This window comes from Pseudopipra pipra, chromosome 10 (genome assembly GCF_036250125.1).
Source record: "Pseudopipra pipra isolate bDixPip1 chromosome 10, bDixPip1.hap1, whole genome shotgun sequence".
In the NCBI taxonomy this organism is placed as follows: Eukaryota; Metazoa; Chordata; class Aves; order Passeriformes; family Pipridae; genus Pseudopipra; species Pseudopipra pipra.
The window spans coordinates 16,218,296-16,230,289 of NC_087558.1; the positions used below are offsets into that span (position 1 = coordinate 16,218,296).

The 11,994-nt window shown below is 39.9% G+C and overlaps 1 protein-coding gene across 4 annotated transcripts in view; it reads left to right on the forward strand.

The window, feature by feature from the left end:
- SPHKAP (SPHK1 interactor, AKAP domain containing) overlaps positions 1–11,994 on the forward strand; it is a 68,643-nt gene that overhangs the window by 40,868 nt on the left and 15,781 nt on the right. For all 4 annotated transcript variants that reach the window (XM_064666453.1, XM_064666454.1, XM_064666456.1 and 1 more), the window contains exons 4-6: positions 4,540–4,599; positions 7,808–7,942; positions 11,518–11,773. In XM_064666453.1, coding sequence (XP_064522523.1) covers positions 4,540–4,599; positions 7,808–7,942; positions 11,518–11,773 — 451 coding nt within the window. The remainder of the gene's footprint in view (positions 1–4,539; positions 4,600–7,807; positions 7,943–11,517; positions 11,774–11,994) is intronic.

The window sequence follows — 11,994 nt, forward strand, 5'->3', positions numbered from 1 at the left end:
AAAACAGACCTTGGACATAAAGACTCTATAAACTCAGTTTCCAGACAGCATTTACATGCTGACATGCCAACCAGGACAGCACAGAACAGGGAGAGTTCTACACAATTCCCCTGTACACCCAAACACATAAGTTTAGCCTATGATGAGGTATATGGCACCGAACCCAACCTGCTAGTGACACTAGGGCAAAGCTGAGAATCATCTGGATGGATACAGTGGTGCAGTGACAGGGATGAAGTGATTTGTGTAACCTGGATATAGTCCTGCCACCATTTTGATACTGTCTTTATGTGGCTGTAATCCACCAACTCACGGATTAGAAACAAAGAAAACACGTTTAAGAGTATCCTTTAAGTTACAAAGCCAAATGTTAGAAAATGGCAGATACACAGGGCTATGACTCTTCATAGTTTTGCCCCTTTTTGCAGGCTTCCTGTTCACTATTCCTGTGTTGTATAAATGTGGACATGTGAGGTAAAATTAAGGTTGCACAAGCCATCTGTATATAGTTCTAGTTTTTTACTCTTGTCTCTTCAGTTTAAATTCCTTTATTTTAAAACAGATATTGAAACTTTGGGGGGAGGGTGGTATATAATGTAGATGTATTTGATTTTATGGGGGGGAAAAAAGCCCACCTCTTGCAGCACTTTAAGCAAATGTTGACCATATCCCTTCACAACAGAACACAGGACTGTGGCTCTCATTTCACTTACCAGAGCAACTATATCAGTAAGGTGCAAGGGACAGATACTATCCCAGTGAGAGGGAGGAACAGAGTGGATTCTCAGTTCAGTCTCTTCCCTAAGGGGAAGCAGGAGGAACTCAGACTTCACAGGAGAAAGGGGACTGAGCATCTAAAGCTGCTACTGCTGGGGCAGGGTGAGCCCAGCCTTCAGACATCTCTGCTGAGTTTGTATTTTGGCACAGAAGAGGATTGAAAAACAAACATATTTTCTTCTTAATTAAAAGAAATACTAGTTTGATAAAAAGCCCACAAGCTAGGGCTTGCTTTAATTTCACCAAAAGCCATAAGATATTTCACAGGACAAAGGAAAAGCCTTTCCCTGCTGTCAGACATTGACACAGACAACAGAGAGAAGCATCAGCACTTCCTAAAACAAACAGAAGACAGGAGTCTTGTCTGGGGGGAATAGTACAGAGCAGAAAGACTTCACCCTAGAATAGACACTTCAGAAAAATACACACTTTTGAAAAAAATTACTGCTGTTAGCATTATGTCTCTGAGACAGTGTTTCTTTCTTACCATCAGTGTACTCTTTTATCTAAGGAATATTAAAATGCCAGTAATACCAACCTTGGTTAATACAAGCTGAAGTGAAAGCAATAAGGAAAATATAGACAATCATATATTTCGTTGCTTGTCATTCAGCTGTTTGGCAGTGTTGGTACTCTGTAAAGTGAATTGCTTTACTCTTCCTAAGTGAGAAGACTGTTAGCTTTTAGCAAGTAAAATATACCATATGTACAGTATATATACCATATATATACTGTAATATTAAAAAAAATTTCTTAATATATAGTTCTTTTAAGAAGGGAGGTGTCTGCATAGTTTCTACACCAGCTTGAGTAGATTTCAGGACTTGAAATCATTGACCTAGAGAATTTTCTCCATACACCTTTTACCAGGCACAGAAATTATCATGCAAAAATAGGGAAGAAAAAGAAAAGAAAAAACAAAATTTTCTCTGTTTGCTTTTTATATGATCCTGGAAAGTAAAGACTTTTTCAAGATGAGAGCTCAGCAAGTTAGTGATGGTAACCTGCCTGGTACTGTCATAATAGAAATGCTTGGAGAGTTTAAGAAGGAAGAGGAGGCTTGAGGGTCAGACCCCAATTTGTGCTATTCATGTACAGTAAACTGCATAGTGCAAGAGTTGCTATTCACAGTGTGACTGTGTATTAAATAGTTAATGGACATGTAACATACTGCTTTGTGCCACTATTGAGACTCTAGTTTTGAGTGCAGTGATACATGTTCACCACAAGAACAGTATTTTTTTCACTTGAGCAAATGGGATTTCTACCCTTGGAAAGCTGAACCAAAAGTAGTAGTGTAGAGCATGCCAGGAGGGAACTGTAGAGTTAATTTATGGTTACAGTATCCATCTAGTCCTGCCTCCTGCTCAAAGCAAACAGCAAAACAGAAAAATGAGTTCTTCAGTGTCTTTCACCACTGGAAAACTATTTTTGCTGAAAAATTGCCTGTAATTAAAACTGCGAAATCCAGAGAACAAGAAAACACTAAAAGATTGCATTGGTGGCGTAATAAAGTCAATGTGAATTTGACACGTGTGTTTGGAAACTGGATTCAGAACTGCTGTAAGTTTTATGACAGAAGTTCGTTGGGTTCTGAAAATAAAGAAATAAAGGAAAGAAAGAGAATGTGACTTTAAATACAACATATTCCTGCTTGTACTGAGATTTCTTCTACTGAGGCTTTAGTGAGTTCTATGCCATCCATGCCACATGAACCAAAGATTATTGTTTTGGCTGCTCAGAAGGGCCGTGTCTTTAGGATGGTGGTCGGTGTCACTGGCAGGAGTGCCAGTGTATGGCACAGCAGAGACAGGTACCATTGCACCAACAGGCAGGTAGCAAAGGACAAAACAAGGCTTATCAGAGAATGAAGTGTTGGCCGGAATGTCCCCACAGACCCGACTGCTGCTGTGCAGCTTTTCCCCAAACCTTTCACCCCAAATCCAGTACAGAACTAGACCTTACCACTCTGGCATGGGAGCTTGGAAAACAAAGGTCCTGAGGAACAGCCCTACCTTCAGCATGGGGGTGAACATGCCTGAGAGGACTCAAAACTGGTCCTGCACCTTCCAGCACTCCCACCCTGGTTCCCATATTAATGGTCCCTAAGCAAACACACCTCCATGCACCTGCAGACTCATAACCACATGCCCTGCTGGGCACTGGGCAAGTCCATGTATGAGCCAAGAGTGTAATTTTCTAATGATTTTTAACAACTATTGCTGATATGTGAAATGCCTACATGTGAAAACCCTGTGGAAAGTAAGAAAAATTTTTGTCTGTATAATTAAACTGCAACATGTTTAACACATTACATAACTACCACATTATGTTGCTAGAGGGCATTTTTTGTATTTTATAGCTTAGACATTTTTATAACTATTTCTTAGAAGTTCACCAGATGACAGTGGCATATCCTGATTGTTGTCATTATCAGGCATAGAAATATTTTTGCTAAAATATAAAAGGGTTGGAAAATACATTTGTAAGTTCACATAAAGATGCCATTAAACTGTTTAAAAGGGCAAAAAGCTTTCTTTTTAAGTGGGATTTTTTTGGTGTACAATGGGAGTACTGACTGGATCTTTCCATCTGCTGTGCTGGCTGTTACTGCAGATGGCCATAATCTGTACATATGGTATGTGCATATATAAACTGAAGTCAGGGTTGTCTTGGGGTAAAAGCAGGCACACAACAGGAGTTCGGATGCCTAACACAAGAATGTTTGTGAAAAGGATAATGTAGAGCATTTTTATTTTCTAGGGGATATTTACATAGAATTAGGATAAGAAGCATTGAGTCTTTGCTGGGAAAGAAACAAAACACAGAAATTGCTCAGCTCTTTTCAGTTAAATTCTGAGTCTGGAATTAAATTTTGGAATCGGTTGTTGGCTTTAGCTGAGCCTTGAATTTGTGTTAGGTTTTGCTTTAAATCAAGACGACAACACCAAACTCTCTCAAACTTCAGAGCCTAGCTTTTGAGTCCCTGCTTCTAATTCAGAAGTAGAGCTGGAGGAGGGATTTTCTGATTAGAAAACAGCCCTCCAGGCAGCATATAGTAAAAGTCTTCAGAACATTTAATGGTCTCTGAAACTCATAATGATCAAAGAAGGGGCAGAAAAATTTGTCATTAAAAGTAGTACTTTCTGGTAAATCATGTACTTACTAGGCAGTTCTGCAACCTATGGTAGTACCTGATTAGCACTGCTGAACACTTCTGGTTGCATATTGGCTTACAAATAAGGGTTAAAAAATATATTTTCATAAGATTTTAAACTTCTTTAAACTTAGAAATTTTGGAAAATTAGGAAAAATACTCCAATATTTATGTGGTGTGCAGAAAAACTCGAAAAGCAACTCACAACTGTACTTATCAAACATTTAGCAACAAGTGCCTGAAAAGAAGAAGAAGCCATTGAAAAAGACATGAAGAATTTATCTGATATACAGTCAAATGCATTTTTAACTTTTCCTCTACCTTTTCTAATATCCTCTGTATTACAGTTTATTGGCAACATTCACTCGTTCATCAGGCAAGCTGATTGTCAGAGCAGATATAGCCATGACTCTTATTCCTTTTTTTCTCCTTTCTTGATATCAAGAAAGTTCTCTTTGCTAACCTTTCAGCCTTTCTTGTACTAGGAAAAGGCTTCATATATTCAGCAACAAGGCTAGAAAAGGAACATATACTGACTTTCAAAGGGTTGCTGCCACTCTAATACAATTTCATAAGCTACTGTTTCTTTTTCTCTCTTATTACAGGTTTGTTTTGTGAATTTAGATGCCAACAGAGATGATTGCAGCGATGAGCAAGTGAAACAGGTAACTGTTTAGGTCTTAAAAACACGCACAGTGGATCTAGTCAGGTGTGCCAGAACTCTCCAGTACAAAAACAGATCAAAATTCTATGAACAAATCAAAGCCAGCCCTGGATTTTTAATGCTTACAGAGAGCAATGCATGAGGATTCTGAAACTGCCTCAACATTGGACCATGTTATATAACATTTCTTACTCCCATCCCAGAAATACATAATGGATTGATGCAGTCTGTGAAATCACAACAGTTTTATGAATAGATTTCTTGCTCAGCCTTGGTTTTATCAGAGAATTGTCATAATACTGCATAAAAAGAGTTTCTGGTGTCTCTCTGTCCTACTGCCTAAAAGCCTTTGAAAAACCTTTTACTCATTTAGGTCTTGTTCAGCTCAGCAGTCTTACTCAAACTCCAGATAGTATGATTATGTGGTCTTTAGGAGGGGTCTAAATAAGACAGAACTAAAGGTATTTTTTATCTGTTTAACAGAAGGTTCTGAGGGTAGAAAAAAAAGGGGATTTTAAAAAAATAATAAAAAAGATTGGTTATTTTACAAACACTAAGACAAATTACATCATGATATGCTATTTAAGATACATGCTGTTCCAAAAGAAACCTTAAAACTGTTGAAGTTACATTTTAAAGATATGGCCTAGTGTCAGTTTTGTGCTGACATCTTCCTTTATCAGTTCATTTCCATCATCCTGGCTTGGTGCCTATGATAGACACAGCTATATGGGGGCAATATGTAGTGAGTGAACAAAGGTAGGGTCTCCTGACAGTACCCAGGGAATTCCTTGGTTAAAGCATTACAGTTAGTTTGCTGAAACCACTTTTAGCTCATAGGAGAACAACCAGTGCTGGGACCTTGATGCCTCCTGCAAGTCATTTGCTAGCAGGACCAGTTTTTCTATGCTGTTTTCTGCATCCTGGATCTGTGAAAATTTGGACATCAAAAATAAATACAGGATCTTGCAGCAAAATGACTTTTCTGTCGAATCAGCAGGTTAACTGTGCAGAACAGCTTGAGAGGGTTTACTTTACTGAATCCCTAGAAGCACTAGTTGTTTCCTATTAAGCAGAGGTTTTATTGTTGTTTACAGTGTTTGTTGAGGAACAAAAGCTGTAGCAGGTCATGAGGAAATACCCCAAGTTTCTCCCTCAGTCTTAGAACTAGATATCCGTAAAAGCCATCTGAAATTAGCTTTGTGCAGCCACCCTTTACAGTGCCTGGAGGTTTGATGACTCCTTTACAAGCACAAAACCCCTCTGGAAGCAGCTGCATGTTTTTTATCTACCAGCCTCAGAGCGGGGTTGTGTTCACCACCCAGAAGCTCTGACGTGGCAGCAGAGCTTGGTCAGCTCCCCAAAGCACTGCACCCACCATGCCCACACCAGACATTCCTCTCCTGCACGAGGGCACTGGTGACAGAGACACCCCGATGTTTGGCTGTATTCTAGAAGGGCAGTTTCTGGTGCATTTATGTGCAAACACATTTATTCGCCCTGACTGGAAAACGATACTCTTTTTCTTTTTTGGTTTTCAATGTAGGTAATGAAAATTCCCTGCTAGCACGAGGTGCTTTTTCGTTCTTCTCCAAGAGGAAACTCCCTCATCACGTTTTTTGTGTATAATAAGCAGTTTGGGTAAATTACCACTGAGTGGGGTGGAATTTTATAAAACACATTGGTGTCGTGAAAGTATTTCTTAGAAGAATTTTGAAGATGTTAGCCTAACTGTTGTTCATATGAAATATTTAACCATTTTCTAACAGTTACTTTATTTACTAAGAGGTACTGTTAGGATTTTGCATTACCCACAGAACCTTGGAGTGGGTTAAATTGAGGGGGGTTTAGTGTAAAATAATCATGTTTTCAGACTTTTTTTTTAATTCTGAACAAAAGGTAAAGAACTGAAGTAGAAGGTATATAAAATGCCATCATTTCCTACCTAGGAAATCTGATAAAATGTGGCAATTTAGGCAGTAGAAAAATAGAGATATGTAGGGAAATGTGTGTGATAACAGAAAGGTTATAATTTGGAAAAAAAAAAAAAAAGGATGAGAACTTTTTTGTGCAACAGTAAAACGTCAAACTGAATTGAAGGACTGAATTTAGTTATGTCAAATAAAAGTACTTAGTCTCATGTGATTCAGTCTGCTGAAAAGTGAACTGTTCTCTAATATTGATTTAGCTTTTCTAAACCAGAAAGTTTTATTATGTCTAATTCACTCCAAGGAAAAATAGCATTACTGCAAGCTTAACATTTTGAAGATAAAAAGGAAGAAGTGAAACAAAGCCTATGGCTGGGTGCCCAAGATCTCCATTCCCTGACTGGCTTTGCCATGTGTTGTGCACTAACACATGGGCTCTGTTAGTGCCTAAAATGGAGGTGGTATTTACTCTACTCCCTCTGTAAGGGGCCAGCCTTGATTTTGTGTTCTAAGAGCAAGCACACAGAGATCCCTGGCAGAGGGAACTGCACTCTCAGGCACTGTCCTTTTGTCCTGGACTTCGTACACAAAGGAGCACAGATGTCCCCTGCACGGGCTAGGGACTGGCTCCCAGCAGTATGGCAGCACAAATCTCCTGTGTTACGTAGCATCACTGATGCTGTGACTGTTACTGCTTTTACCTTTAGCAAATATGTAACACATAGGAAGTGACTGTGCCATTACAAATGAAAGGTCACAAAGGTGCCCAGTGGAACAGCAAAGAAAGGTATATTTCATCTGTCCCTTCAATATTTCTGTTGTTCCATGTTTAGCATTGTGTCAATTCAGTCAGTAATTTCCAGCTAACTTTTCCTTCCTCGCTAGTCAGAAGCCTGGAGGAAAACAGGAAGATTTGCCCTGGTCTCATTACCACACCTAACAAATCTTTTCTGTTTCAGACCATAACAGAGAGAGATAGTGTTTCAGTCTCTCAGGAACTCACTTGTAATAGGAAGCATTTAGATTCACAAATCCAGTCAAGCCATTTATCACATGACAATGTCAGGGATGGCCGATTGTCCTGCTGGATGCTTGTGCAGAAGTTTATAATGTCTGGTCTGGTGTCTCAAAAGAAAGAATGTGCATTTTAATGCTGCCAGTTCTATTCTTAATCTAGTTGAAGTATTACATATAAGTGGTATTTCATTTTAATATTTCTGAATATAACTGTGCAACTCAGATCTCATTACCTGAGAGTAAAATCTATCTTTCATACTACAGAAGTTGATCAACGTCTCACCAAACCTCCCCAAACTTATCAGTTCGATGAACGTACAGCCACCAAAGGAAAATGAAATAGTCCTGCTGAGTGGATTGGCATCAGGAAACCTTCAGGCCGATTATGAGGTTCCCCAGGTAGGAATCAAACTCATCTTTAAGATCACATCACACCTGTGAAGGATGGAATTTGGAATATGGGAAAAATGAACCTGAAAGCAAAGACCTCACATCAGTTTGAGATGAGTGAGAGTCTGCAAACATAAAAAACCAACAGACTTGTGTTAGACAGATTTAAGTCTGTGGTGGGCAGGGACACACACACACACCATTTACACAGATAGGCAAGAGATCCTGCTATTCCCTGTAGATCCTGAGGGTGTCTGGGTTGCAGCTGATAATGGTTTGAGCCACATTAGCAGTTGATCCTTCAGGGAAAGCAAGCATTGGTGGCAGAGATGAGATTCATTTGGCCAGATTTCAAGAGTAGCAGAAATCAGAAAGGCAGCACAGAGGGGAAAGGAAAGATGTAACACTTCTTCTGTGCACAGAGCTAGGCCAGGGCACAGCTGCTACAGACTCCCTTTCAAGTGAAGTCTTGCCACTTCCCACTTTTGTTCCCAATGCATCTTCTCCCACGCGCGCACCTCGGAAAAGGGCTGATGATAGGACTTGAAGATCCTAGAGGCTACTGTAAGCCTGAATGTGATCAATGTGAAAATACCGAGTGACATTAACCATAGCAGAGATGACACCTCGTTTAGCTTCTGTCAACTTAAAAAGTAATTAATGCATTAATTAAAATTTAACATTTAAAGGAGCTAGAGGCGAGGTTCTCGTGCTCACTCCTTCACTCCCATTATTGCCAATTAAACGTTCCCTATCTGTGATCTGAAAGCCAAGAATTCCTCTTAGTGGCACCACATAGAGAAAGGAAGCAAATGATAACATTTGCTTAAAGACATTTTAATACACAAGTTCCAGAAGCTTAACTCCTTGTTGTAATAAGAGCTATTTTCTTCCTTTCCATTTTTGTCATCCTTTATACCTGTTCATGTATGTGTAAAGAAAGAGTGAAAAATATGTCAGTATTTTTGGGCCTGATTCTGATATAATTGGGCCATTCATGAAATGGGAATAACTTCATAGAGTAGAATCATAGAATGGTTTGAGTTGGAAGGGACTTTAAAGATCATCTCACTCCAAACCCCCTGCCATGGGCAGGGACTCCTTCCACTAGACCAGGTTGCTCAGAGCCCCATTCAGCCTGGTGTTGAGCAATTCCAGGAATGGGACATTTATGATTTCTCTGGGCAATCTGTTCAAGTGTCTCACTACCCTCAAAGTAAAGAATTTTTCCTAATACCTAATCTAAACCTATTCTCTTTAGTTTGAAGCCGTTCCCCTTTGTCCTGTCACTACATGCTCCTGTAAATAGTCCCTCTCCATCTTTCTTGTAGGTTCCCTTCAGGTACTGGAAGCCCTCAATCATGTCACCCTAAAGCCTTCTGTTTTCCAGGCTGAACAAGCCCAACCCTCTCAGCCTTTCCTCATAGGAGAGGTGCTTCATCCCTCTAAACATCTTGGTGGCCTCCTCTGACTCTATCCAATAGGTCAATGTGCTTCCTGTGCTGGCAACCCCAGAGTTGGACACAGTGCTCCAAGTGGAATCTCACCAGCGTGGAGTAGAGCAGCAGAATCACCTCAGTAGAGGGGCAGAATCACCTCTCAAACTCATTAAAACTGCAGAATTATCCTGGAGTACAAAACTGTCCCAGCAAACTTAAAAAAAAAAAAAAACAGGTATTGCCAGGTTTGTCTGCTGCAGAGAAAAAGAAGCAGAAAACTTCTTTTCACTGAAATTAACTTGTGTACAAAAGTCTTCCTGAAGCAGACCCTGTAACAGCTATATTGCAAAGATCATTGAATTTCATGTTATACCAATAAGCTGATCATTAAAGAGAGAAATTACCTAGTTATTGAGCTTTCTTGCCATTTGTGACTAATGGCTGAATTTAGAAAGGTTTAAAAAAAATATGAGCACAAGGCTGTGGTGGGAGCACTGGAGCTCCCAACCCCACAGTCCAGGGGCAAGCTACTGCAATATGCACAAGGGTGTTTTGAGGCTCAAACAAGGTAACACAAGCACCCAAGTCATCCCCATCTCCAAATCCAGTGACACTGGCAGCACTCTCATAGAGGGAACTAACCTAAATTTCTGTCTTGTAAGACAAGTAAAGCTTTGCATTGAGACTGGATGAGATTTATTGGCCAGATATGCCATCATCACACTTTTGTTTGGCTTTCAGAGAATTTCATTTGTAAGGTGACTGGCAGAGTTTTCCTGCAAGGATTTTTATGCTGCTCACCCCTCAGTCCTTTTCACAAGTATAACCCTGCAAACTGTGGCCTGGAGAAACAGCAGGGGAATGTTTGATCTAAGGCTGCATCTGTTTTTTATTACATTTTTCACAATACAGTATGCTCACGTCTGATTCAGCAACTGTTTCATAGCAGCTATCTAATCTATCTTTTCTGTTTTCCTTTTAACACACTAATTTATCTGGTTTTCTGTTCAGACACATTTTTTAGGTGGAAAGGAAGAGCAGGCTAATAAACATGCTAATCCAGCGTAGCACTCATTCTACTGTCTCTATTACTAGATATTTGCTTTGCATTCACACTCAAAGACAAAAGGTCCAGAATGAGGTTACATTATGGTAGATACTGTGCAAATGCCCAGTGGGTCCAAGGCATCTTTTGCACAGCTTAAAATTCACTGCCTCAATCCAAAGTTGGTTCCACCCAAGCTGGTTCCTTCCTGGGGGCCTGGAGTTAAAAGCACAGGATCACACACTGCAAAAGCTTGGCTTTGCTTCAGAGTACATCCATACAACAGGCATGGTCCCATGCAGAGATATTGACTTAGCTCTGTTGTTGTATAAATGTCCAACAGTTTTTAATATCAATAAAAGGAGGATAACAAGAGTTCCTTTCTCTCCGTTTCTGTCCAACTTTCAACTTAATTTTAAAACTTCTCTGGGTAAGACAGTTTTATATAAAGGCTCATCACATTGTGCACTGGAGCCCTGTTTCCAGTGGGAGGTTATATAGGCCTGAAATAATGGGGCTTTGGACTGAAATAATGGGGCTTTGGACAAAGAAGGAATGAGAGGAAGAGCAGCAAAGAAACAAAATAAAACACTATTTTAAAACAGTCTGTAGGAACACTAAAGGTGACCTGTTCTTAATCTTGTCAGCCAGCATTTACAGGGCTGCCTTCAAACAAGCATTGCAAGGGAAATTATCCTGAAAGGGAATTCATGCCCACAAACAATCCCTTCAAGAGACGGGTAATGCCGGGTGGTGCAAGGCCCTTAATAACAGCATGTCAGATGGCTAACTGCAAATAAGTCTCTGTCATTAAAACAAGTTGATTGAAAACAAACAACTTGGCAATTTCAACAAAATTGCCAAGTATCCCCTGTGATACAGCTGGGTTCTCTACTAAAGCACTTGTATAACAAAAGCTGTCAGTCCGAGAAGTCTTATTTTGGCATATATGTAACTGCACACTGTGTTACTAACATTTAAATGACAAATCATATTGCATCTTTGCAACAGAACATCCTCGAGATATTTATAGAGAGGGAAGCTTAAAATAAGTTTTATTTTTTAATTAAATAACTGTCTGAGATTCTTTTCCCCTCTAGTGTCCTTGGCTGGCAGATGTCTGCTTGGTTCAGTGTGCAAGGGGGGACAGGAGAAACAGCCCAAGCTGCATCATTTTTGAAATAAACAAGTTTCTGATTGGACTTGAGCTCGTTCAGGAGAGGCACCTGCAGATAGAAACTCGTGTCCTAAAGCCAGAGGATGACACAAACTGCTCCGTGTCCTCAATAGAAGAAGATTTCCTCACGGCATCTGAGCACCTCGAGGATGACAACGAGGCTGATGAATGCAAAGCGGGTAAAAGCTTTGGGACTGAGCATAATTCTGCTATTGTTGGTACTGCAAAACTGCTATGGCAATGCTCACTGAAATTACACTTGATTTTGATTCGTGCATATGTAATTTAGAAAATGGACAGCCATTCATATTTTTAAATTGCTGTTCAGAAACAAGGATACATGGCTGTGCAGTACTTTTGCAGCAGTGATGTGGTACACAGTTGTGCAGCTGTTTTCTTT